Source organism: Leptodactylus fuscus, chromosome 1, assembly GCF_031893055.1.
Source record: "Leptodactylus fuscus isolate aLepFus1 chromosome 1, aLepFus1.hap2, whole genome shotgun sequence".
Taxonomy (NCBI): domain Eukaryota; kingdom Metazoa; phylum Chordata; class Amphibia; order Anura; family Leptodactylidae; genus Leptodactylus; species Leptodactylus fuscus.
Window position 1 is genome coordinate 241026344 of NC_134265.1, and position 23069 is coordinate 241049412.

Here is a 23069-nt window from a genome sequence, read left to right on the forward strand (position 1 = left end):
ACCCAGTTTGGACCAATTCATGGTGGAGGGAGCCTCTAACCAGCCCAGCTTGGACCAATTAATGGTGGAGGGAGCCTCTAAACAGCCAAGTTTGGACCAATTCATGGTGGAGGGAGCCTCTAAAAACCCCAGTTTGGTTCAATTCATGGTGGAGGGAGCCTCTAACCAGCCCAGTTTGGACCAATTAATGGTGGAGGGAGCCTCTAACCAGCCCAGTTTGGACCAATTAATGGTGGAGGGAGCCTCTAACCAGCCCAGTTTGGACCAATTAATGGTGGAGGGAGCCTCTAAACAGCCAAGTTTTGGGAAATTCATGGTGGAGGGAGCCTCTAACCAGCCCAGTTTGGACCAATTCATGGTGGAGGGAGCCTCTAAAAACCCCAGTTTGGACCAATTCATGGTGGAGGGAGCCTCTAACCAGCCCAGTTTGGGCAAATTCATGGTGGAGGGAGCCTCTAAACAGCCCAGTTTGGGCAAATTCATGGTGGAGGGAGCCTCTAACCAGCCCAGTTTGGACCAATTAATGGTGGAGGGAGCCGCTAAACAGCCCAGTTTGGGCAAATTCATGGTGGAGGGAGCCTCTAAACAGCCCAGTTTGGACCAATTCATGGTGGAGGGAGCCTCTAAAAAACCCAGTTTGGACCAATTCATGGTGGAGGGAGCCTCTAAACAGCCCAGTTTGGGCAAATTCATGGTGGAGGGAGCCTCTAACCAGCCCAGTTTGGACCAATTAATGGTGGAGGGAGCCTCTAACCAGCCCAGTTTGGACCAATTAATGGTGGAGGGAGCCTCTAACCAGCCCAGTTTGGACCAATTAATGGTGGAGGGAGCCTCTAACCAGCCCAGTTTGGACCAATTAATGGTGGAGGGAGCCTCTAACCACCCCAGTTTGGACCAATTCATGGTGGAGGGAGCCTCTAACCACCCCAGTTTGGACCAATTCATGGTGGAGGGAGCCTCTAAACAGCCAAGTTTGGACCAATTCATGGTGGAGGGAGCCTCTAAAAACCCCAGTTTGGACCAATTCATGGTGGAGGGAGCCTCTAACCAGCCCAGTTTGGGCAAATTCATGGTGGAGGGAGCCTCTAAACAGCCCAGTTTGGGCAAATTCATGGTGGAGGGAGCCTCTAACCAGCCCAGTTTGGACCAATTAATGGTGGAGGGAGCCGCTAAACAGCCCAGTTTGGGCAAATTCATGGTGGAGGGAGCCTCTAAACAGCCCAGTTTGGACCAATTCATGGTGGAGGGAGCCTCTAAAAAACCCAGTTTGGACCAATTCATGGTGGAGGGAGCCTCTAAACAGCCCAGTTTGGGCAAATTCATGGTGGAGGGAGCCTCTAACCAGCCCAGTTTGGACCAATTAATGGTGGAGGGAGCCTCTAAACAGCCAAGTTTTGGGAAATTCATGGTGGAGGGAGCCTCTAACCAGCCCAGTTTGGACCAATTCATGGTGGAGGGAGCCTCTAAACAGCCCAGTTTGGGCAAATTCATGGTGGAGGGAGCCTCTAAAAAACCCAGTTTGGACCAATTCATGGTGGAGGGAGCCTCTAAAAAACCCAGTTTGGACCAATTCATGGTGGAGGGAGCCTCTAACCAGCCCAGTTTGGACCAATTAATGGTGGAGGGAGCCTCTAAACAGCCAAGTTTGGACCAATTCATGGTGGAGGGAGCCTCTAAAAACCCCAGTTTGGACCAATTCATGGTGGAGGGAGCCTCTAACCAGCCCAGTTTGGGCAAATTCATGGTGGAGGGAGCCTCTAAACAGCCCAGTTTGGGCAAATTCATGGTGGAGGGAGCCTCTAACCAGCCCAGTTTGGACCAATTAATGGTGGAGGGAGCCGCTAAACAGCCCAGTTTGGACCAATTCATGGTGGAGGGAGCCTCTAAAAACCCCAGTTTGGACCAATTCATGGTGGAGGGAGCCTCTAAACAGCCCAGTTTGGGCAAATTCATGGTGGAGGGAGCCTCTAAAAAACCCAGTTTGGACCAATTCATGGTGGAGGGAGCCTCTAAAAAACCCAGTTTGGACCAATTCATGGTGGAGGGAGCCTCTAACCAGCCCAGTTTGGACCAATTAATGGTGGAGGGAGCCTCTAAACAGCCAAGTTTGGACCAATTCATGGTGGAGAGAGCCTCTAAAAACCCCAGTTTGGACCAATTCATGGTGGAGGGAGCCTCTAACCAGCCCAGTTTGGGCAAATTCATGGTGGAGGGAGCCTCTAAACAGCCCAGTTTGGGCAAATTCATGGTGGAGGGAGCCTCTAACCAGCCCAGTTTGGACCAATTAATGGTGGAGGGAGCCGCTAAACAGCCCAGTTTGGACCAATTCATGGTGGAGGGAGCCTCTAAAAACCCCAGTTTGGACCAATTCATGGTGGAGGGAGCCTCTAAAAAACCCAGTTTGGACCAATTCATGGTGGAGGGAGCCTCTAACCAGCCCAGCTTGGACCAATTAATGGTGGAGGGAGCCTCTAAACAGCCAAGTTTGGACCAATTCATGGTGGAGGGAGCCTCTAAAAACCCCAGTTTGGTTCAATTCATGGTGGAGGGAGCCTCTAACCAGCCCAGTTTGGACCAATTAATGGTGGAGGGAGCCTCTAACCAGCCCAGTTTGGACCAATTAATGGTGGAGGGAGCCTCTAACCAGCCCAGTTTGGACCAATTAATGGTGGAGGGAGCCTCTAAACAGCCAAGTTTTGGGAAATTCATGGTGGAGGGAGCCTCTAACCAGCCCAGTTTGGACCAATTCATGGTGGAGGGAGCCTCTAAAAACCCCAGTTTGGACCAATTCATGGTGGAGGGAGCCTCTAACCAGCCCAGTTTGGGCAAATTCATGGTGGAGGGAGCCTCTAAACAGCCCAGTTTGGGCAAATTCATGGTGGAGGGAGCCTCTAACCAGCCCAGTTTGGACCAATTAATGGTGGAGGGAGCCGCTAAACAGCCCAGTTTGGGCAAATTCATGGTGGAGGGAGCCTCTAAACAGCCCAGTTTGGACCAATTCATGGTGGAGGGAGCCTCTAAAAAACCCAGTTTGGACCAATTCATGGTGGAGGGAGCCTCTAAACAGCCCAGTTTGGGCAAATTCATGGTGGAGGGAGCCTCTAACCAGCCCAGTTTGGACCAATTAATGGTGGAGGGAGCCTCTAAACAGCCAAGTTTTGGGAAATTCATGGTGGAGGGAGCCTCTAACCAGCCCAGTTTGGACCAATTAATGGTGGAGGGAGCCTCTAAACAGCCCAGTTTGGACCAATTCATGGTGGAGGGAGCCTCTAAACAGCCCAGTTTGGGCAAATTCATGGTGGAGGGAGCCTCTAAAAAACCCAGTTTGGACCAATTCATGGTGGAGGGAGCCTCTAACCAACCCAGTTTGGGCAAATTCATGGTGGAGGGAGCCTCTAAACAGCCCAGTTTGGGCAAATTCATGGTGGAGGGAGCCTCTAACCAGCCCAGTTTGGACCAATTAATGGTGGAGGGAGCCGCTAAACAGCCCAGTTTGGGCAAATTCATGGTGGAGGGAGCCTCTAAACAGCCCAGTTTGGACCAATTCATGGTGGAGGGAGCCTCTAAAAAACCCAGTTTGGACCAATTCATGGTGGAGGGAGCCTCTAAACAGCCCAGTTTGGGCAAATTCATGGTGGAGGGAGCCTCTAACCAGCCCAGTTTGGACCAATTAATGGTGGAGGGAGCCTCTAAACAGCCAAGTTTTGGGAAATTCATGGTGGAGGGAGCCTCTAACCAGCCCAGTTTGGACCAATTAATGGTGGAGGGAGCCTCTAAACAGCCCAGTTTGGACCAATTCATGGTGGAGGGAGCCTCTAAACAGCCCAGTTTGGGCAAATTCATGGTGGAGGGAGCCTCTAAACAGCCCAGTTTGGACCAATTCATGGTGGAGGGAGCCTCTAAACAGCCCAGTTTGGGCAAATTCATGGTGGAGGGAGCCTCTAAAAAACCCAGTTTGGACCAATTCATGGTGGAGGGAGCCTCTAACCAGCCCAGTTTGGGCAAATTCATGGTGGAGGGAGCCTCTAAAAAACCCAGTTTGGACCAATTCATGGTGGAGAGAGCCTCTAACCAGCCCAGTTTGGACCAATTAATGGTGGAGGGAGCCTCTAAACAGCCAAGTTTGGACCAATTCATGGTGGAGGGAGCCTCTAAAAAACCCAGTTTGGACCAATTCATGGTGGAGGGAGCCTCTAACCAGCCCAGTTTGGACCAATTCATGGTGGAGGGAGCCTCTAAACAGCCCAGTTTGGGCAAATTCATGGTGGAGGGAGCCTCTAAAAACCCCCAGTTTGGACCAATTCATGGTGGAGGGAGCCTCTAAAAACCCCAGTTTGGACCAATTCATGGTGGAGGGAGCCTCTAAAAACCCCAGTTTGGACCAATTCATGGTGGAGGGAGCCGCTAAACAGCCCAGTTTGGACCAATTCATGGTGGAGGGAGCCTCTAACCAGCAGAGTTGGTGGAAATCAGGGTGGAGGGAGCCTCTAACCAGCAGAGTTGGGGGAAATCAGGGTGGAGGGAGCCTAGTATTAGCAGAATTGTGCAACGCTTATGGTGGATGAGTATGAGGATGCGGAGGAATTGGAGAGGTTGAGTACAGACATGGAGTTTCATGTTGGGGTGCTTTACACAGGTGGGCACAAAAATGACGGCTCTACCCAGTGGTGGTTCATTTTTATCAAAGTGAGCCGGTCGGCACTCTCAGCTGACAGACGGGTGCGCTTGTCAGTGATGATGCCACCGGCTGCACTGAACACCCTCTCAGATAGGACGCTGGCGGCAGGACAGGACAGCACCTCCAAGGCATATAGGGCAAGTTCAAGCCACAGGTCCAACTTCGACACCCAATACGTGTAGGGCGCAGAGGGGTCGGAGAGGACAGGGCTGTGGTCGGAAAGGTATTCCCGCAACATGCGCCTATACTTCTCACGCCTGGTGACACTAGGACCCTCCGTGGCGGCACTTTGGCGAGGGGGTGCCATCAAGGTGTCCCAGACCTTAGACAGTGTGCCCCTCGTTTGTGTGGACCAGTGAGAACTTGGTTGCCTACTGGAGGAACTGCCCTCCCTGCCGCCAACGTCACATGCTGGAAACATCTCCATCATATTCTGCACCAATTGCCTGTGGCAAGCATTGATGCGATTGGCCCTCCCCTCTACCGGAATAAAAGACGAGATGTTGTTTTTATACCGGGGGTCAAGGATAGCAAAGATCCAGTACTGGTTGTCCTCCATGATTTTGACAATACGCTTGTCGGTTGTAAAGCACCCCAACATGAACTCAGCCATGTCTGCCACAGTGTTAGTTGGCATGACTCCTCTGGCCCCACCGGAAAGTTCAATCTCCATTTCCTCCTCATCCTCCATGTCTACCCATCCGCGCTGCAACAATGGGACGATTCGAAGTTGCCCAGAAGCCTCCTGTATCACCATCACATCATCGGACAACTCTTCTTCCTCCTCCTCCTCCTCCATTAAACGCAGTGAAGCGGACAGATGTGTGGACCTACTCTCCAGCTGTGACGGATCGGATGCTATCCCTAACTCCTCTGTGTGATCTGAGTTATCCCTGATGTCAATCAGGGATTCTCTCAGAACACACAAGAGCGGGATTGTAAGGCTCACCATCGCATCCTCAGAGCTCACCCTCCTTGTGGACTCCTCAAAGACCCGTAGGATGTCACAAAGGTCTCTCATCCATGGCCACTCATGGATGTGAAACTGAGGCAGCTGACTTTGTGGCACCCTAGGGTTTTGTAGCTGGTATTCCATCAAAGGTCTCTGCTGCTCAACCACTCTATTCAACATCTGAAACGTTGAGTTCCAGCGTGTGGGGACGTCGCACAAAAGCCGGTGTTGTGGCACATGCAGGCGTTGCTGGAGAGATTTTAAGCTAGCAGCGGCTACTGTCGACTTGCGAAAGTGGGCGCACATGCGCCGCACTTTCACCAGTAGCTCTGGAACATTGGGGTAGCTCTTTAGGAAACGTTGCACCACTAGGTTGAAGACGTGGGCCAGGCATGGAACATGTTGGAGTCCGGCAAGCTCCAGAGCTGCTACCAGGTTCCGGCCGTTATCACAAACGACCATGCCTGGGCCCAGGTGCAGCGGCTCAAACCATATTGCCGTCTCATCGAGGAGGGCATCCCTCACCTCGGAGGCAGTGTGCTGTCTGTCCCCCAAGCTGATCAGCTTCAGCACAGCCTGCTGACGTCTACCAACGCCAGTGCTGCAACGTTTCCAACTCGTAGCTGGGGTCAATCTAACAGCGGAGGAGGAGGCGGTGGCGGAGGAGGAGGCGGTGGCGGAGGAGGAGGCGGTAGAGGAGGAGGAGGAGGGGGGTGTTCTTCTCGTGTCCCTGCCAGGAATGTTAGGCGGGGAGACGAGGTACACCGGGCCAGTTTGGGAAGCAGTCCACGCGTCGGTGGTCAAGTGGACCTTTGTGCAAAGCGCGGAACTAAGGGCCCGCCTGATGTTGAGTGACACGTGCTGGTGCAAGGCGGGGACGGCACACCGGGAGAAGTAGTGACGGCTAGGGACGGCATAGCGAGGTGCCGCAGTTGCCATCAGGTCCAGGAAGGCGGGAGTTTCAACAAGCCGGAACGCCAACATCTCCTGGGCCAGCAGTTTAGCGATGTTGGCGTTCAAGGCTTGCGCGTGTGGGTGGTTAGCAGTGTATTTCTGCCGCCGCTCCAATGTCTGAGAGATGGTGGGTTGTTGTAAAGAAACGCCTGATGGTGCCTTTGATGGTGCAGGAGAAGGAGATAAGACAGGACCAGGGGAGGATGAGGTAGAAGTCAACAAAGTGGCGGAGGCAGATGAAGTGGTGTCCTGGCTCGTCCTCTGGAGTGCATCGCCAGCACAGTCAGCAGTGGCAGTGGCAGAGGCAGAGGCAGTGGCAGAGGCAGTGGCAGTGGCGTGAACGGCAGGCGGCCTTTGTCCTGCCGTTGCTGCCTGCCACTGATTCCAGTGCTTGGATTCCAAATGACGGCGCATTGAAGTGGTGGACAGGTTGCTCTTCTCAGAGCCCCTAATCAATTTCGAGAGGCAAATTGTGCAGACAACACTATATCTGTCCTCGGCGCATTCCTTGAAAACACTCCACACCTTCGAGAAACGTGCCCTCGAGGTGGGAGTTTTTCGGGGCTGGGTACGAACTGGAACATCTTGGGAGATTCCGGGTGTGGCCTGGCTTCGCCTAAGCTGCTGACCTCTGCCTCTGCCTCTAGCTACCCTTTTTGGTGCTGCACCTGCCTCAACATCCACACTACTTTCCCCGCTTGACATCCCCCCTGTCCAGGTCGGGTCAGTGTCCTCATCATCCACCACTTCCTCTTCCAACTCCTGTCTCATCTCCTCCTCCCGCACAATGCGCCGGTCAACTGGATGCCCTGACGGCAACTGCGTCACATCATCGTCGATGAGGGTGGGTTGCTGGTCATCCACCACCAAATCGAACGGAGATGGAGGAGACTCTAGTGTTTGAGCATCTGGACACAGATGCTCCTCTGTTAGGTTCGTGGAATCGTGACGTGGAGAGGCAGGTTGAGGGACAATGAAAGGAGCGGAGAACAGCTCTGGGGAGCAGGGACAGTTTGGGTTATTGTTCTGTAAAGCTTCGGAATTTTGGGAGGAAGGAAGACAAGACTGTTGGGTAATAGGAGGAGAGGAGGCAGAGTCTGACTGGCTGCTGGACAATGTGCTGTAAGCGTTCTCTGACAGCCATTGCAAGACCTGTTCCTGGTTCTCGGGCCTACTAAGGTTTGTACCCTGCAGTTTAGTTAATGTGGCAAGCAACCCTGGCACTGTGGAGTGGCGCAATGCTTGCTGCCCCACAGGAGTAGGCACGGGACGCCCTGTGGCTTCACTGCTACCTTGCTCCCCAGAACCATTCCCCCGACCTCGCCCACGGCCTCGTCCACGTCCCTTTCCGGGAGCCTTGCGCATTTTGAATTCCTAGTTAGAAATTGGCACTGTATACCAGTAGTAAAAATTGTGGGTGCACGTAACCCCAATATATTCTTTGAATTACCAGTCAGAAACTGGCACTATATGGCAGTAGCAAGAAATGAGGGTATTTGTATTCCCAATATATTCTTTGAATTCCCAGTCAGACACTGGCACTATATGGCAGTAGCAAGAAATGAGGGTATTTGTATTCCCAATATATTCTTTGAATTCCCAGTCAGACAATGGCACTGTATACCAGTAGTAAAAATTGTGGGTGCACGTAACCACAATATATTCTTTGAATTACCAGTCAGAAACTGGCACTATATGGCAGTAGCAAGAAATGAGGGTATTTGTATTCCCAATATATTCTTTGAATTCCCAGTCAGACAATGGCACTGTATACCAGTAGTAAAAATTGTGAGTGCACGTAACCACAATATATTCTTTGAATTACCAGTCAGAAACTGGCACTATATGGCAGTAGCAAGAAATGAGGGTATTTGTATTCCCAATATATTCTTTGAATTCCCAGTCAGACAATGGCACTGTATACCAGTAGTAAAAATTGTGGGTGCACGTAACCCCAATATATTCTTTGAATTCCCAGTCAGACACTGGCACTATATGGCAGTAGCAAGAAATGAGGGTATTTGTATTCCCAATATATTCTTTGAATTCCCAGTCAGACAATGGCACTGTATAACAGTAGTAAAAATTGTGGGTGCACGTAACCCCAATATATTCTTTGAATTCCCAGTCAGACACTGGCACTATATGGCAGTAGCAAGAAATGAGGGTATTTGTATTCCCAATATACTCTTTGAATTCCCAGTCAGACAATGGCACTGTATACCAGTAGTAAAAATTGTGGGTGCACGTAACCCCAATATATTCTTTGAATTACCAGTCAGAAACTGGCACTATATGGCAGTAGCAAGAAATGAGGGTATTTATAACCCCAATATATTCTTTGAATTCCCAGTCAGACAATGGCACTGTATACCAGTAGTAAAAATTGTGGGTGCACGTAACCCCAATATATTCTTTGAATTCCCAATCAGACACTGGCACTATATGGCAGTAGCAAGAAATGAGGGTATTTGTATTCCCAATATACTCTTTGAATTCCCAGTCAGACAATGGCACTGTATACCAGTAGTAAAAATTGTGGGTGCACGTAACCACAATATATTCTTTGAATTACCAGTCAGAAACTGGCACTATATGGCAGTAGCAAGAAATGAGGGTATTTGTATTCCCAATATATTCTTTGAATTCCCAGTCAGACAATGGCACTGTATACCAGTAGTAAAAATTGTGGGTGCACGTAACCACAATATATTCTTTGAATTACCAGTCAGAAACTGGCACTATATGGCAGTAGCAAGAAATGAGGGTATTTATAACCCCAATATATTCTTTGAATTCCCAGTCAGACAATGGCACTGTATACCAGTAGTAAAAATTGTGGGTGCACGTAACCCCAATATATTCTTTGAATTACCAGTCAGAAACTGGCACTATATGGCAGTAGCAAGAAATGAGGGTATTTGTATTCCCAATATATTCTTTGAATTCCCAGTCAGACAATGGCACTGTATACCAGTAGTAAAAATTGTGGGTGCACGTAACCCCAATATATTCTTTGAATTCCCAGTCAGACACTGGCACTATATGGCAGTAGCAAGAAATGAGGGTATTTGTATTCCCAATATATTCTTTGAATTCCCAGTCAGACAATGGCACTGTATACCAGTAGTAAAAATTGTGGGTGCACGTAACCCCAATATATTCTTTGAATTACCAGTCAGAAACTGGCACTATATGGCAGTAGCAAGAAATGAGGGTATTTATAACCCCAATATATTCTTTGAATTCCCAGTCAGACAATGGCACTGTATACCAGTAGTAAAAATTGTGGGTGCACGTAACCCCAATATATTCTTTGAATTCCCAATCAGACACTGGCACTATATGGCAGTAGCAAGAAATGAGGGTATTTGTATTCCCAATATACTCTTTGAATTCCCAGTCAGACAATGGCACTGTATACCAGTAGTAAAAATTGTGGGTGCACGTAACCCTAATATATTCTTTGAATTACCAGTCAGAAACTGGCACTATATGGCAGTAGCAAGAAATGAGGGTATTTGTATTCCCAATATATTCTTTGAATTCCCAGTCAGACAATGGCACTGTATACCAGTAGTAAAAATTGTGGGTGCACGTAACCCCAATATATTCTTTGAATTCCCAGTCAGACACTGGCACTATATGGCAGTAGCAAGAAATGAGGGTATTTGTATTCCCAATATATTCTTTGAATTCCCAGTCAGACAATGGCACTGTATACCAGTAGTAAAAATTGTGGGTGCACGTAACCCCAATATATTCTTTGAATTCCCAGTCAGACACTGGCACTATATGGCAGTAGCAAGAAATGAGGGTATTTGTATTCCCAATATATTCTTTGAATTCCCAGTCAGACAATGGCACTGTATACCAGTAGTAAAAATTGTGGGTGCACGTAACCCCAATATATTCTTTGAATTACCAGTCAGACACTGGCACTATATGGCAGTAGCAAGAAATGAGGGTATTTGTATTCCCAATATATTCTTTGAATTCCCAGTCAGACAATGGCACTGTATACCAGTAGTAAAAATTGTGGGTGCACGTAACCCCAATATATTCTTTGAATTACCAGTCAGAAACTGGCACTATATGGCAGTAGCAAGAAATGAGGGTATTTATAACCCCAATATATTCTTTGAATTCCCAGTCAGACAATGGCACTGTATACCAGTAGTAAAAATTGTGGGTGCACGTAACCCCAATATATTCTTTGAATTCCCAGTCAGACACTGGCACTATATGGCAGTAGCAAGAAATGAGGGTATTTGTATTCCCAATATACTCTTTGAATTCCCAGTCAGACAATGGCACTGTATACCAGTAGTAAAAATTGTGGGTGCACGTAACCCCAATATATTCTTTGAATTACCAGTCAGAAACTGGCACTATATGGCAGTAGCAAGAAATGAGGGTATTTGTATTCCCAATATACTCTTTGAATTCCCAGTCAGACAATGGCACTGTATACCAGTAGTAAAAATTGTGGGTGCACGTAACCCCAATATATTCTTTGAATTCCCAGTCAGACACTGGCACTATATGGCAGTAGCAAGAAATGAGGGTATTTGTATTCCCAATATATTCTTTGAATTCCCAGTCAGACAATGGCACTGTATACCAGTAGTAAAAATTGTGGGTGCACGTAACCCCAATATATTCTTTGAATTACCAGTCAGAAACTGGCACTATATGGCAGTAGCAAGAAATGAGGGTATTTATAACCCCAATATATTCTTTGAATTCCCAGTCAGACAATGGCACTGTATACCAGTAGTAAAAATTGTGGGTGCACGTAACCCCAATATATTCTTTGAATTCCCAGTCAGACACTGGCACTATATGGCAGTAGCAAGAAATGAGGGTATTTGTATTCCCAATATACTCTTTGAATTCTCAGTCAGACAATGGCACTGTATACCAGTAGTAAAAATTGTGGGTGCACGTAACCCCAATATATTCTTTGAATTACCAGTCAGAAACTGGCACTATATGGCAGTAGCAAGAAATGAGGGTATTTGTATTCCCAATATATTCTTTGAATTCCCAGTCAGACAATGGCACTGTATACCAGTAGTAAAAATTGTGGGTGCACGTAACCCCAATATATTCTTTGAATTCCCAGTCAGACACTGGCACTATATGGCAGTAGCAAGAAATGAGGGTATTTGTATTCCCAATATATTCTTTGAATTCCCAGTCAGACAATGGCACTGTATACCAGTAGTAAAAATTGTGGGTGCACGTAACCCCAATATATTCTTTGAATTCCCAGTCAGACACTGGCACTATATGGCAGTAGCAAGAAATGAGGGTATTTGTATTCCCAATATATTCTTTGAATTCCCAGTCAGACAATGGCACTGTATACCAGTAGTAAAAATTGTGGGTGCACGTAACCCCAATATATTCTTTGAATTACCAGTCAGACACTGGCACTATATGGCAGTAGCAAGAAATGAGGGTATTTGTATTCCCAATATATTCTTTGAATTCCCAGTCAGACAATGGCACTGTATACCAGTAGTAAAAATTGTGGGTGCACGTAACCCCAATATATTCTTTGAATTCCCAGTCAGACACTGGCACTATATGGCAGTAGCAAGAAATGAGGGTATTTGTATTCCCAATATATTCTTTGAATTCCCAGTCAGACAATGGCACTGTATACCAGTAGTAAAAATTGTGGGTGCACGTAACCCCAATATATTCTTTGAATTCCCAGTCAGACACTGGCACTATATGGCAGTAGCAAGAAATGAGGGTATTTGTATTCCCAATATATTCTTTGAATTCCCAGTCAGACAATGGCACTGTATACCAGTAGTAAAAATTGTGGGTGCACGTAACCCCAATATATTCTTTGAATTCCCAGTCAGACACTGGCACTATATGGCAGTAGCAAGAAATGAGGGTATTTGTATTCCCAATATATTCTTTGAATTCCCAGTCAGACAATGGCACTGTATACCAGTAGTAAAAATTGTGGGTGCACGTAACCCCAATATATTCTTTGAATTCCCAGTCAGACACTGGCACTATATGGCAGTAGCAAGAAATGAGGGTATTTGTATTCCCAATATATTCTTTGAATTCCCAGTCAGACAATGGCACTGTATACCAGTAGTAAAAATTGTGGGTGCACGTAACCCCAATATATTCTTTGAATTACCAGTCAGAAACTGGCACTATATGGCAGTAGCAAGAAATGAGGGTATTTGTATTCCCAATATATTCTTTGAATTCCCAGTCAGACAATGGCACTGTATACCAGTAGTAAAAATTGTGGGTGCACGTAACCCCAATATATTCTTTGAATTCCCAGTCAGACACTGGCACTATATGGCAGTAGCAAGAAATGAGGGTATTTGTATTCCCAATATATTCTTTGAATTCCCAGTCAGACAATGGCACTGTATACCAGTAGTAAAAATTGTGGGTGCACGTAACCCCAATATATTCTTTGAATTCCCAGTCAGAAACTGGCACTATATGGCAGTAGCAAGAAATGAGGGTATTTGTATTCCCAATATATTCTTTGAATTCCCAGTCAGAAACTGGCACTGTATACCAGTAGTAAAAATTGTGGGTGCACGTAACCCCAATATATTCTTTGAATTACCAGTCAGACACTGGCACTATATGGCAGTAGCAAGAAATGAGGGTATTTATAACCCCAATATATTCTTTGAATTCCCAGTCAGACAATGGCACTGTATACCAGTAGTAAAAATTGTGGGTGCACGTAACCCCAATATATTCTTTGAATTCCCAGTCAGACACTGGCACTATATGGCAGTAGCAAGAAATGAGGGTATTTGTATTCCCAATATATTCTTTGAATTCCCAGTCAGACAATGGCACTGTATACCAGTAGTAAAAATTGTGGGTGTATATAGCCCCAATTCTATTGCTAGGGGACTTGCAGGGTATTTCTGGGGTGAAGGTGGGGGGGCACACCGTTGGAACGGGTATCGGGGTATATATCGGGTATACGGGAATACACTGACAGTGTATTCCATTCAGGATCCTGGGAAAGCTGGGTTGCGGCGATTGAGCCCGTCAGTGCCACGTTACACTGACAAGCTTCTCCCTGGAATTTAGCTCTTACAAGAGCTGTTGTGGTTGTCTTCTCCTTCCTATCCTAGCCTGTCCCTGCCTACCCAGAATCTAAGCCCTAGCTAGCTGGACGGAAACCTCCGTCCTCGGTGAATTGCAAGCTCAGAATGACGCGAACCTGGGCGTCGCTGTTCTTTTAAATTAGAGGTCACATGTTTTCGGCAGCCAATGGGTTTTGCCTACTTTTCTCAACGTCACCGGTGTCGTAGTTCCTGTCCCACCTACCCTGCGCTGTTATTGGAGCAAAAAAGGCGCCAGGGAAGGTGGGAGGGGAATCGAGTAATGGCGCACTTTACCACGCGGTGTTCGATTCGATTCGAACATGCCGAACAGCCTAATATCCGATCGAACATGAGTTCGATAGAACACTGTTCGCTCATCTCTAGTCATAACTAAAACAGCACAAAGCAAAGAAAGCCTCTCCCAGTGGTATTACAAAGAAAGTTAAACTAAGTATTAATATGCATATTTCCATCTTTTTCGTCTTCAGGTCTGTGGGACAGATAATAAAACTTACACAAGTACCTGTCACCTTTTTGCCACAAAATGCCATCTTGAAGGAACCAAGGAAGGAAATCACCTTCATTTGGACTATCAAGGGTCATGCAAATGTAAGACAATGTAACTTTATGTTACAAAATGTTTAAAACCTGTAGAAATACAACTCCATTTCCAAAAAAGTTGGGACGCTGTGTGTAAAAGGATAAGAAAACAGGGGCTCAATGATCTGGAAATATCATATAACAATAGAACATACAATACATATCAGAAGTTAAAAACATTAACTCGTTTAGAAATTAATGGCAGTAACATCTCCAAATAAGTTCTCCATGAAGGGCAAAGCTCACAATACAGTATATAGGGTCAGGGGACACTCGTCCACATCAGGGAGAGTGTGTGCCTACATAGGCAGTACGGAGACTTACAAATTCATTCCTGCTCCGCTAGGGATTCTGGGTAAACAATATGCAAATCTATTCTCCTGGATGGAATTAGGAGAACAGAGTGCACTCTGTACACCACCCTATAGAGGGCAGCATCCTTAACATCATGAACGACTCAGTTATAAAGTCTTTTAATCATGCTGTGGATTTAATTGCCAAATCAGTATTTCTGTCCCAAAAGGAACAGATTCCCAGCATATATATATTGTAAGGAAAATGTTTGTTTTTGTACCGTGTTAGCCAGTGGGTATGAAATACAAAAAACAAAAAACTTGAGAGTCTTCAGTAGTTGATACCTTTTTTAATGGCTAACTAATAATGGTGACAGATTACAAGCTTTCGGGATAACTCTGATCCCTTCCTCAGGTATAGTATATAAACAATTTCTGAAGGATGCATATTTATGTACAATGGGACACATAGGAATACAATTTTAGGTGGGAGGGTGGAAGGTTATTAGTACATAAAAGTAAACAATTCATCAGTTCGCAATGTTCTTATCAGCTCAACCAGTGGTCTTTTATGGCTGCTTTGATCAGTGGTGATTTGGTAGGGTGCCATAAACCCATGTGACAAATTCATCCCCTCCTGGAGAGTTTGAAGCAGGGTCATGAACTTGTACTCATAAATCCTCCTGTCTTTCTTAGATTTGAAATGTCCTCTTAAAACCAAAATTTTCATGTCATTAGTGATATTGTGATCTTCATTGCAGAAATGTTTTGACATGGGAAGGTCTGTTCTTTGTTCTTTAATTGTATGGCGATGTGAGTTCATCCGCATTCTAAGCTTCTGACCAGTCTCAGATGCAATCACCAAAAGAAAAGTAATTATGAGTGAGGATGAATTTTGTGAGTTTCCCCACAGATTCAGTGATCATTGTTTTTTATATTCGATATAGTATATAGAGATACTAAATGCAGACTGCAAAAAATTATAAAAATAAAATATAGGATGTTTACAATTGATTGAATTTTATAGCATCTTGGCCATTTTGAAAGCTTACTCGATTCTACGTTTTCTGCAGATATTTCTCCTTGCACAGAATATGAACTCACTCATTTTCCATTTAGAATGAGAGACTGGTTAAAAAATGTTCTCATGCAGCTTTATGAAAGGGATCAGGGGAACACGGGGCTTCTCTCTGAAAAGCAGAAACACAAGGTGAGACAAGTCATATACTATCTAACAACGTGTGTTACATTTCTAATAGTAAATACATATTATGGAAACTTATAATTGAGGGACAGTGGACTTTGGGTTTATAATGTAGATAATTGTACGTGATCATTAATACCTGTTGTATTGTTCAATTACCTTGAAGGGGATGTCTTATCATTGACAACCCTTTTCAGAATGAAGCATCCTGGGTGATCAGCTTCTTGCCCTCTCCTGACCCCCAAACAGTTTATTTTGTCAGCGTCAGTCACAGCCATTCATGCATCTTTCCTGCAGTAAGGGAGATACAACATAGCAACCAGTAGATGATAAATGGCCATAAAGCAAGGATCAGGTTTTCCAGAATGGGAGTGGATTTTCTGGTTCATAGAGCCCTCTATATTGTGTCCATATGCCTATATAATAACAACCCTTTTAAATAAGATTTCTAGGAGGCCTGAGCCAAGGGTAATGCCCCCCACTGCGTTCTTGCAGAATTACTGGTAATGAGATACAATATATCACCACTCTTACAACTATATATATATATATATATATATATATATATATATATATAAAACAATATAGTTATGACCTCTTCATTCTGCTGATTGGAGGGAATCTAGGGGCCGGATCCCCAGTGCCAATATCAATGTCAATATCAATATCCTATTTGTAGGGGTTTTACCACCAAAGCAACCTAGTTCCTATCCACAGGGAATACATTGCCGATCAGGGGTGCATTACACCCCAATCTGAATGGAGCAGTAGTCAATTAGATAACCTTTTGCTTTGTTCCTTTCGATGGGACAATAGAGGATAACTGAAGTACAGTGATTGGCTATTTCTGGTGGTCCCATACACATAAATGGACCACTCAACCATGGCAATATTCAGATTAGGGTACAGATTAGTGTCTTGTGATCAGGGTAGGTCCCAGAGGTTGGACCCCCTTAATCTGCTAGTTAACAGATATCCTGTGGATAGGGACTAACTTTTTTGGTGGGAAAACTCCTTTAATATTAGGCAATTGTGAAATAACCTACATATGATGTTTTTTATTTGTCACATGATTGTTTTTGTCTACTTGACCGAAGTACAGTTTGATGCTCTAGAACTATTGTAGAAATGTTCAGGATCTTTGCCAATGACTTATGGGCTGCAGCAAGTGATGACACCATGTTGTTAAGAGTTTTCATACACTCTCAAAGGCAGATAGCTTTACAAAAGAGACAAGGGCACATTATCTGCACCCGCTCTTACTATATCACTTTCAATTACTAGGTGAAGAAAATCTATGAGAATGAGAAACGATTGCAGGAAGGCGATCATAACATTGAGATCTTGGTAAAAGATTTTCAAAAAAACTACCACATGTATATCTACCCAGTTCACTGGCAATTCCACCAGCTCGATCAGCACTCAATGGACAGGTTAGTAAAGACAGTATGATAGACCGCTGTGTCATATATGATCATTTATCTTGTCTATACATGTCCATGTGTAACAAGATAGCGTTACAAGACAATAAGTACATTTATCCTATCCTGTGTCTGTGTGGCTGCTCAGATTTTGTTTATAGATTTCAGCCCTAAAGGGGTATTCCCATGTACATAATCATATCTATATTTGTAGATTATTAAAAGTTAAACATTTTTGCAAATATAAATAATTAAAAATTCTGCAGAGTTTTAAAGATTTTCTCTAACTTTCTTAGTGGTGACAGTCTGTTGTCTTGATCAGTTGCCATGGATACGACCACTAATGCAGAAACTTTCTATGATCTGGGACTTGTCAGGAACCCAGCTATGATTTTCTTATTGTATCTGGGTTATCAGGCAGGGATACTACATGTACCAGAAGATAGCCCGGTCACAATAAGGACATCATGGCTGATTTTCTGAATGTTTAAATACTTATATTTGCAAAAATGTTTAACTTTTAATTATCTACAAATTTAAAAATAATTATGTAGATGGGAATACCCCTTTAAGGTTAAGGCCCCACGATGCGGAAACGCTGCTTTTTTGTTGCAGATTTTTCTGCAGTTTTTTGAGCCAAATCTAAGAATGGCAACAAAAGAAATGGGAAAAATATATTAAGTTCTTATACTTCTACCTTCTGCTCAATCCTCTCCTGACATTGGCTCAAAAAACTGCAGAAAAATCTGCAACAAAAAAAGCTGCATTTCCTCCACATGGGCTTTAGCTAGGCTTAGCCTTAAAGGGTTTTGCTAGCATGTTGCAATAGAAGACTGAACATCAATAAAGGAATTATTGTATTTCTATTTTACACAAGTGATCAAATGATATTAAATTCAATTCCTCTAGAGGGACTTAAAAAATTAAAGCTTTAAAGCAGTTAAAGCAATTAAAAGTGTCCTAAAGTTTAAAAAGTGTTCTTATAGGATAAGGCTCCACATATCGCTTTTTTACTAAGGGTTTGCAGAGATTGCTTCTGCGGACTTTCTGCTTCAATTACACTTATAGCAAAATCGTCAGCATTTCTGTAGGTATAATTGACATGCTGTGATTTGCAGTTTTGGAAATTGCAGGAAGTCCGCACAGCTGTTTTTACCCCAAAGCAGGCATGGGATTTGCTTGAATCGCATCCACTTTGCCTGTACTGTAAAACGCTGCAATTTTTCACCTTACAAATAATTTCTTTACTGCTTTGCAATACATTGCCCCACAGCAGATATGGCTAGGTGCAAAAAAATATTATGGATTATAGAAGGCAGGAAGAGAAAAACTCAGCATGAGGGCAGCATATGATCACTTCTGTCCAGTACTTGGGTCTTTCTGTTGTGGTTACCTGTGAATCGCTTAGTATATAATGGTTGTTCTTATACGGTTGTTTACTTCCATGGACTTTATTGCAGGCTGCTGACACACTCGGAATTGGCTGCACTTCGAGTACCACTCATCCCAAATGAACATTGCGTCAATGCGTTTTTACAGGAGTGCAACACCAACAATGATAGACACATCTCTCTTAGGGAATGGTGTCACTGTTTTGGAATCAAAGAAGGTATGACAAATAGGCAAGCAAAAGTAGAAACCCAAGCCGAAAATTAAAGTCTATCTCCTTTTTATGACCAATTTATGTTTCAATGCATCAAAAAAAAAAAATGCAGCTTTAAAAATAGTCTTACTGTTTTGCTACAGCTCCAATGCAGGCACATCCAGAGAAATCATAGGTTCCCATAGTAAGACTAAGGCTGGATTCACTCTAGTTTTGGAGTGTCCGCAGGCGACTAAATCCAAAGGAGACTAAATCCGCTTAAAGAGGACCTTTCACCATTTTGCCCACAGGCAGTTCTATATACTGCCGGAAAGCTGACAGGGCGCTGAGTTCAGCGCACTGTCGGGTTTCCCGATCTGGGCCCAGTGTGAAGAGCTTAAGGTACGGTACCGTAGCTCTTCTATCGTCAGAAGGGCGTTTCTGACAATTAGCCAGAGACGTCCTTCTGCCTCGCGGCGCCTATCGCGCTGTGCTGTGAGAGCCGGGAGGAACGCCCCCTCCCTCCCTGATAATGCTCGTCTATGGACGAGTACTGCGAGCAGAGGGTGGGGGCGTTCCTCCCGGCTCTCACAGTACAGCGTGATTGGCTGTGCTGTGAAGAACGACGTCTCTGGCTAACTGTCAGAAACGCCCTTCTGACCATAGAAGAGCTACGGTACCGGACTGTAAGCTCTTCACACCGGGCACAGATCGGGAAAGCCGACAGTGCGCTGAACTCAGCGCACTGTCAGCTTTCCGGCAGTATATAACACTGCCTGTGCCCGGATATGGTGAAAGGTCCTCTTTAAGATTGAAAAAGAAAACAGTCCTACAAGGAGGATTGTTCTCTCCACTGGTTCCAGTAGAAAATCCTCAGAAACTGGGTGGACCCCATTATAGTCTATAGGGTCTGCAGGTTTACATGTGTAACCGCTTTTTAAGCAGCCAGGGTTTCTATCTTTTGGGTCTCATGCAATTTGCCTCTTGTTACTGACATACAGTACATTTGATAGGTTATCATGAAATTGGGGAAAGAAGGGAGGGAGTATGGCTGCAGGATCTGACTATGTTTATAGTCTACTAGCAGTACCCGCGACTTCATCCGCGGCCCCCTCACCCCCTGCGCAAACAACCTGCTGCGCCGCCCCAGCCCTTTGCCTTGTGGCCACAGTGGGTCCTTCCAACACCAGTGCGCCCATGGACCCCCGGGCCCCCACCTCACACCCCGCTGGCTCCATTCCCCTCCCCCCTCTTTTTCCCTACCTGCTCCACCATTCCCTCACAGACACAAAAAGTAGATATTGAATCTAGACAACATGCAAAATGTATTTATTTTTTAAATTTTAAATGCCATGAAATAAACTGTTCTGAAAACGGTTTTGGAAATCGCAGCATGTACTCTACACATATTTCCCCAAAATGTGTGGGTGGGATTTGCTGCCACACTTGGTATAATAATGTATTGAGCAAAAGATAGAAGTATAAGTATTTCCTGTGTAACCACTCTTGACTTTGGTTCAAAAAAACACAACAAAATCTGCAACAAAAAAGTTGCATTTCTGCAACATGAAGCCTCAGCCTTAGGCTAAAGCCCCACATTGCAGAAATGCAGCTTATTTTGTTGCAGATTTTGTTGCGTTTTTTTGAGCCAAAGCCAGGAGTGGATTGAGCAGAAAAGAGAAGTGTAAGAACTTTTTATAGAGTTCCCATTCTTTTTGTAGCCATTCTTGGCTTTGGCTCAAAAAACCGCAACAAAATCTGGAACAAAAAAAGCTGCTTTTCCGGAACGTGGAGCCTCAGCCTTAGTTGGTTGCTGTTACGTAATAAATAAAATACATGCCATGTGATGAAATGTCACACCACTACCATCAATATTGTATGTTGCTGAGTTACAAATACATGATAGTCATTACAAAACGTTTAATAGCATGTCTTACATTTCCAGATGATATTAATGAAGATTTGCTGTTCTGAGTTTTGACTGAGAACACTGAAGCTCTTCAAGACAGATATTAAGTTGCAATTTCATGCAAGTAACAACTGACAGAACATAATGCAATTTAAAGTTGTATTCTGGATTCCGCAAATAGATTGTTTAATGTATTTTGTATATCTATGTCTTCATGATTCTCAAGATCTCTTCTTGCAGCCATTTTATGGGAACATCACAACAGCAGAACATTTCCCTGGAGTGGACTAATATTCTTTATGGATTTGTTTACGTACTAATATAATGTATGCTTTGATGACAAAGATTGAATTAATGTGAAATGATATATAAGCTTGTTTAGATTTCAATCCAAATAAATAATTAATAAATAATATAAATATTTGGTTGCTTTGTGCTTCGGCTGACAATGACCAACTATTGCCATTTGCTCCAACTTATTATTTAAATTTAGGCATCCTATGGCAAGAAAAACCTGACTCATGTTCACTTTCCAATTTGTATAGATATCTAGATATCTAGTTCCCTCTTAGGCCAGTGCCCCACATGGCGTAAATGCCGCACTAAAAATTGTGGCTTTTTACAGTCACTACAAAGTGGATGGTATTGTCTACAATGCAGAAAAATACGCACTGCAGAAATGCTGTGATTTCACAAACCGTCACAGTTTTGGAAATTGCAGCATATCAATTATACTTATGGAAATGCTACAGTAAGAGTACTGTTGGAAAAACCTTGATGCATTGCCACCACTGTTTTTCCTGCCACACTTTTTTTAAAAATCAAATTGAAATAATAAAGAAATAAAATTTGCCACATAGTAATACTGCACCCTTTGTGTTTCCTTAGTTCCTCCATACATAATTATACCCCAATACAATACATCTATGTCCCAATACAATAGTAATAACCCCCTTAGTGCACTGATACAATACTTATACCCCATTTGTTCCTCTATACAATAGAAATGTCCCCTATGTGTTTTCTTACAATATTAAAGACTAATTTCTGCCCCATACAATAAAATGCCCCCTTTGAGTCCCCATTTAATGGTTCCTTAAAGGGATTGTTAACTTTCAGATCAATATTGAGAGACAAATGTTATGGTTTGTATAATAAAAAGTTGTACAATTTTCCAATATACTTTCTGTATAAATTCCTCACAATTTTCTAGATTTCGGCTTGCTGTAATTCATTCTGTTACTTCTAGTGGATAAAACTCTGACCATGGTCATGTGATTTACGGTCCCTGGTCATGTGATGAGCACACAGGTGCCGCTCATTATAGTCACAGCACAGTAATCAGACAGTTGCCTGGTAATCAGCTGTTCACCTGTGTACTCATCACATGACCACGGACTGTAAATCACATGACCATGTTCAGACTTTTGTACACTAGAAGTAACAGAATGAATGGCAACAAGACAAAATCTAGAAAACCGAGAGGAATTGATACAAAAAGAATATTGCAAAATTGTATAACTTTTTATTGTACAAATAATGACATTTGTTTCTCAGTATTGGTCTGAAAGTGGCCAACCCCTTTAACCTGAGCTCCATGCATATGGCTAGATATAGTAACATTATTGTGCCACCTGACATACTCTGTTTGCCCTTGATATCTGGCAGACCATGGGCAATATTCGTATCATGGATACAGTTATGCTTGCCTGGTGATTGATGGGCTCCACTTCCTCTTTTAGAAATCTCTTATAAATCTATAAAATGGGAAATTTCAGGTTCCCATCTTGAATGTTATAAAATGTTTTGCTGGTTTGATTATATTATAATTGAAGGAAATTTTCCACTTTTGTAACAGGATGGCATATTGTTGAGATAACCCATCACCTCATAATTGTGGGACGTTTCAGACCCCACCAACCCTGACAATGAAAGGGACGCAACGGTGTTAGAGCTATATCACTCTATAAGATTTCACAACAGGGCCGGCTACCTGACTGTGTAAGAAGCTGTACCTGGCTCCATTTATTTACATGGGCCTGTGCTGTAGTTCACTGCATAGTGGGTGGCCAGAACAACCAACAGTGAAGGGGATGGGTTAGGCTCCCACCCATCATAAAGTGATGGCTTATCCTTTGTAACAGGGGAAAATCCAAGTAATGAAATCTTGTGTAGACTCTCTTAGAAACTCCCAGAGCCATAGTGCAACTGCAGCATAACATCATCCAATTACTAGAAGCAGGAAAGTTATGCAGACTTGGTTAAATCCAGCGTGAACATTTGACCTCTACTTTAATTATAATAATGGCTGATTGTGTGAGACAGGTAAAGTGATAATTATTCTTTTATCCC

The 23069-nt window shown here is 44.1% G+C and overlaps 1 protein-coding gene across 1 annotated transcript in view; it reads left to right on the plus strand.

The window, feature by feature from the left end:
- LOC142195385 (uncharacterized) overlaps positions 1–21072 on the plus strand; it is a 30752-nt gene extending 9680 nt beyond the window's left edge. Inside the window, exons 6-10 of the mRNA XM_075265136.1 lie at positions 14197–14317; positions 15675–15811; positions 17090–17238; positions 18687–18835; positions 20754–21072. Coding sequence (XP_075121237.1) covers positions 14197–14317; positions 15675–15811; positions 17090–17238; positions 18687–18835; positions 20754–20782 — 585 coding nt within the window. The 3' untranslated portion in view covers positions 20783–21072. The remainder of the gene's footprint in view (positions 1–14196; positions 14318–15674; positions 15812–17089; positions 17239–18686; positions 18836–20753) is intronic.
- Positions 21073–23069: the final 1997 nt, after the last annotated feature.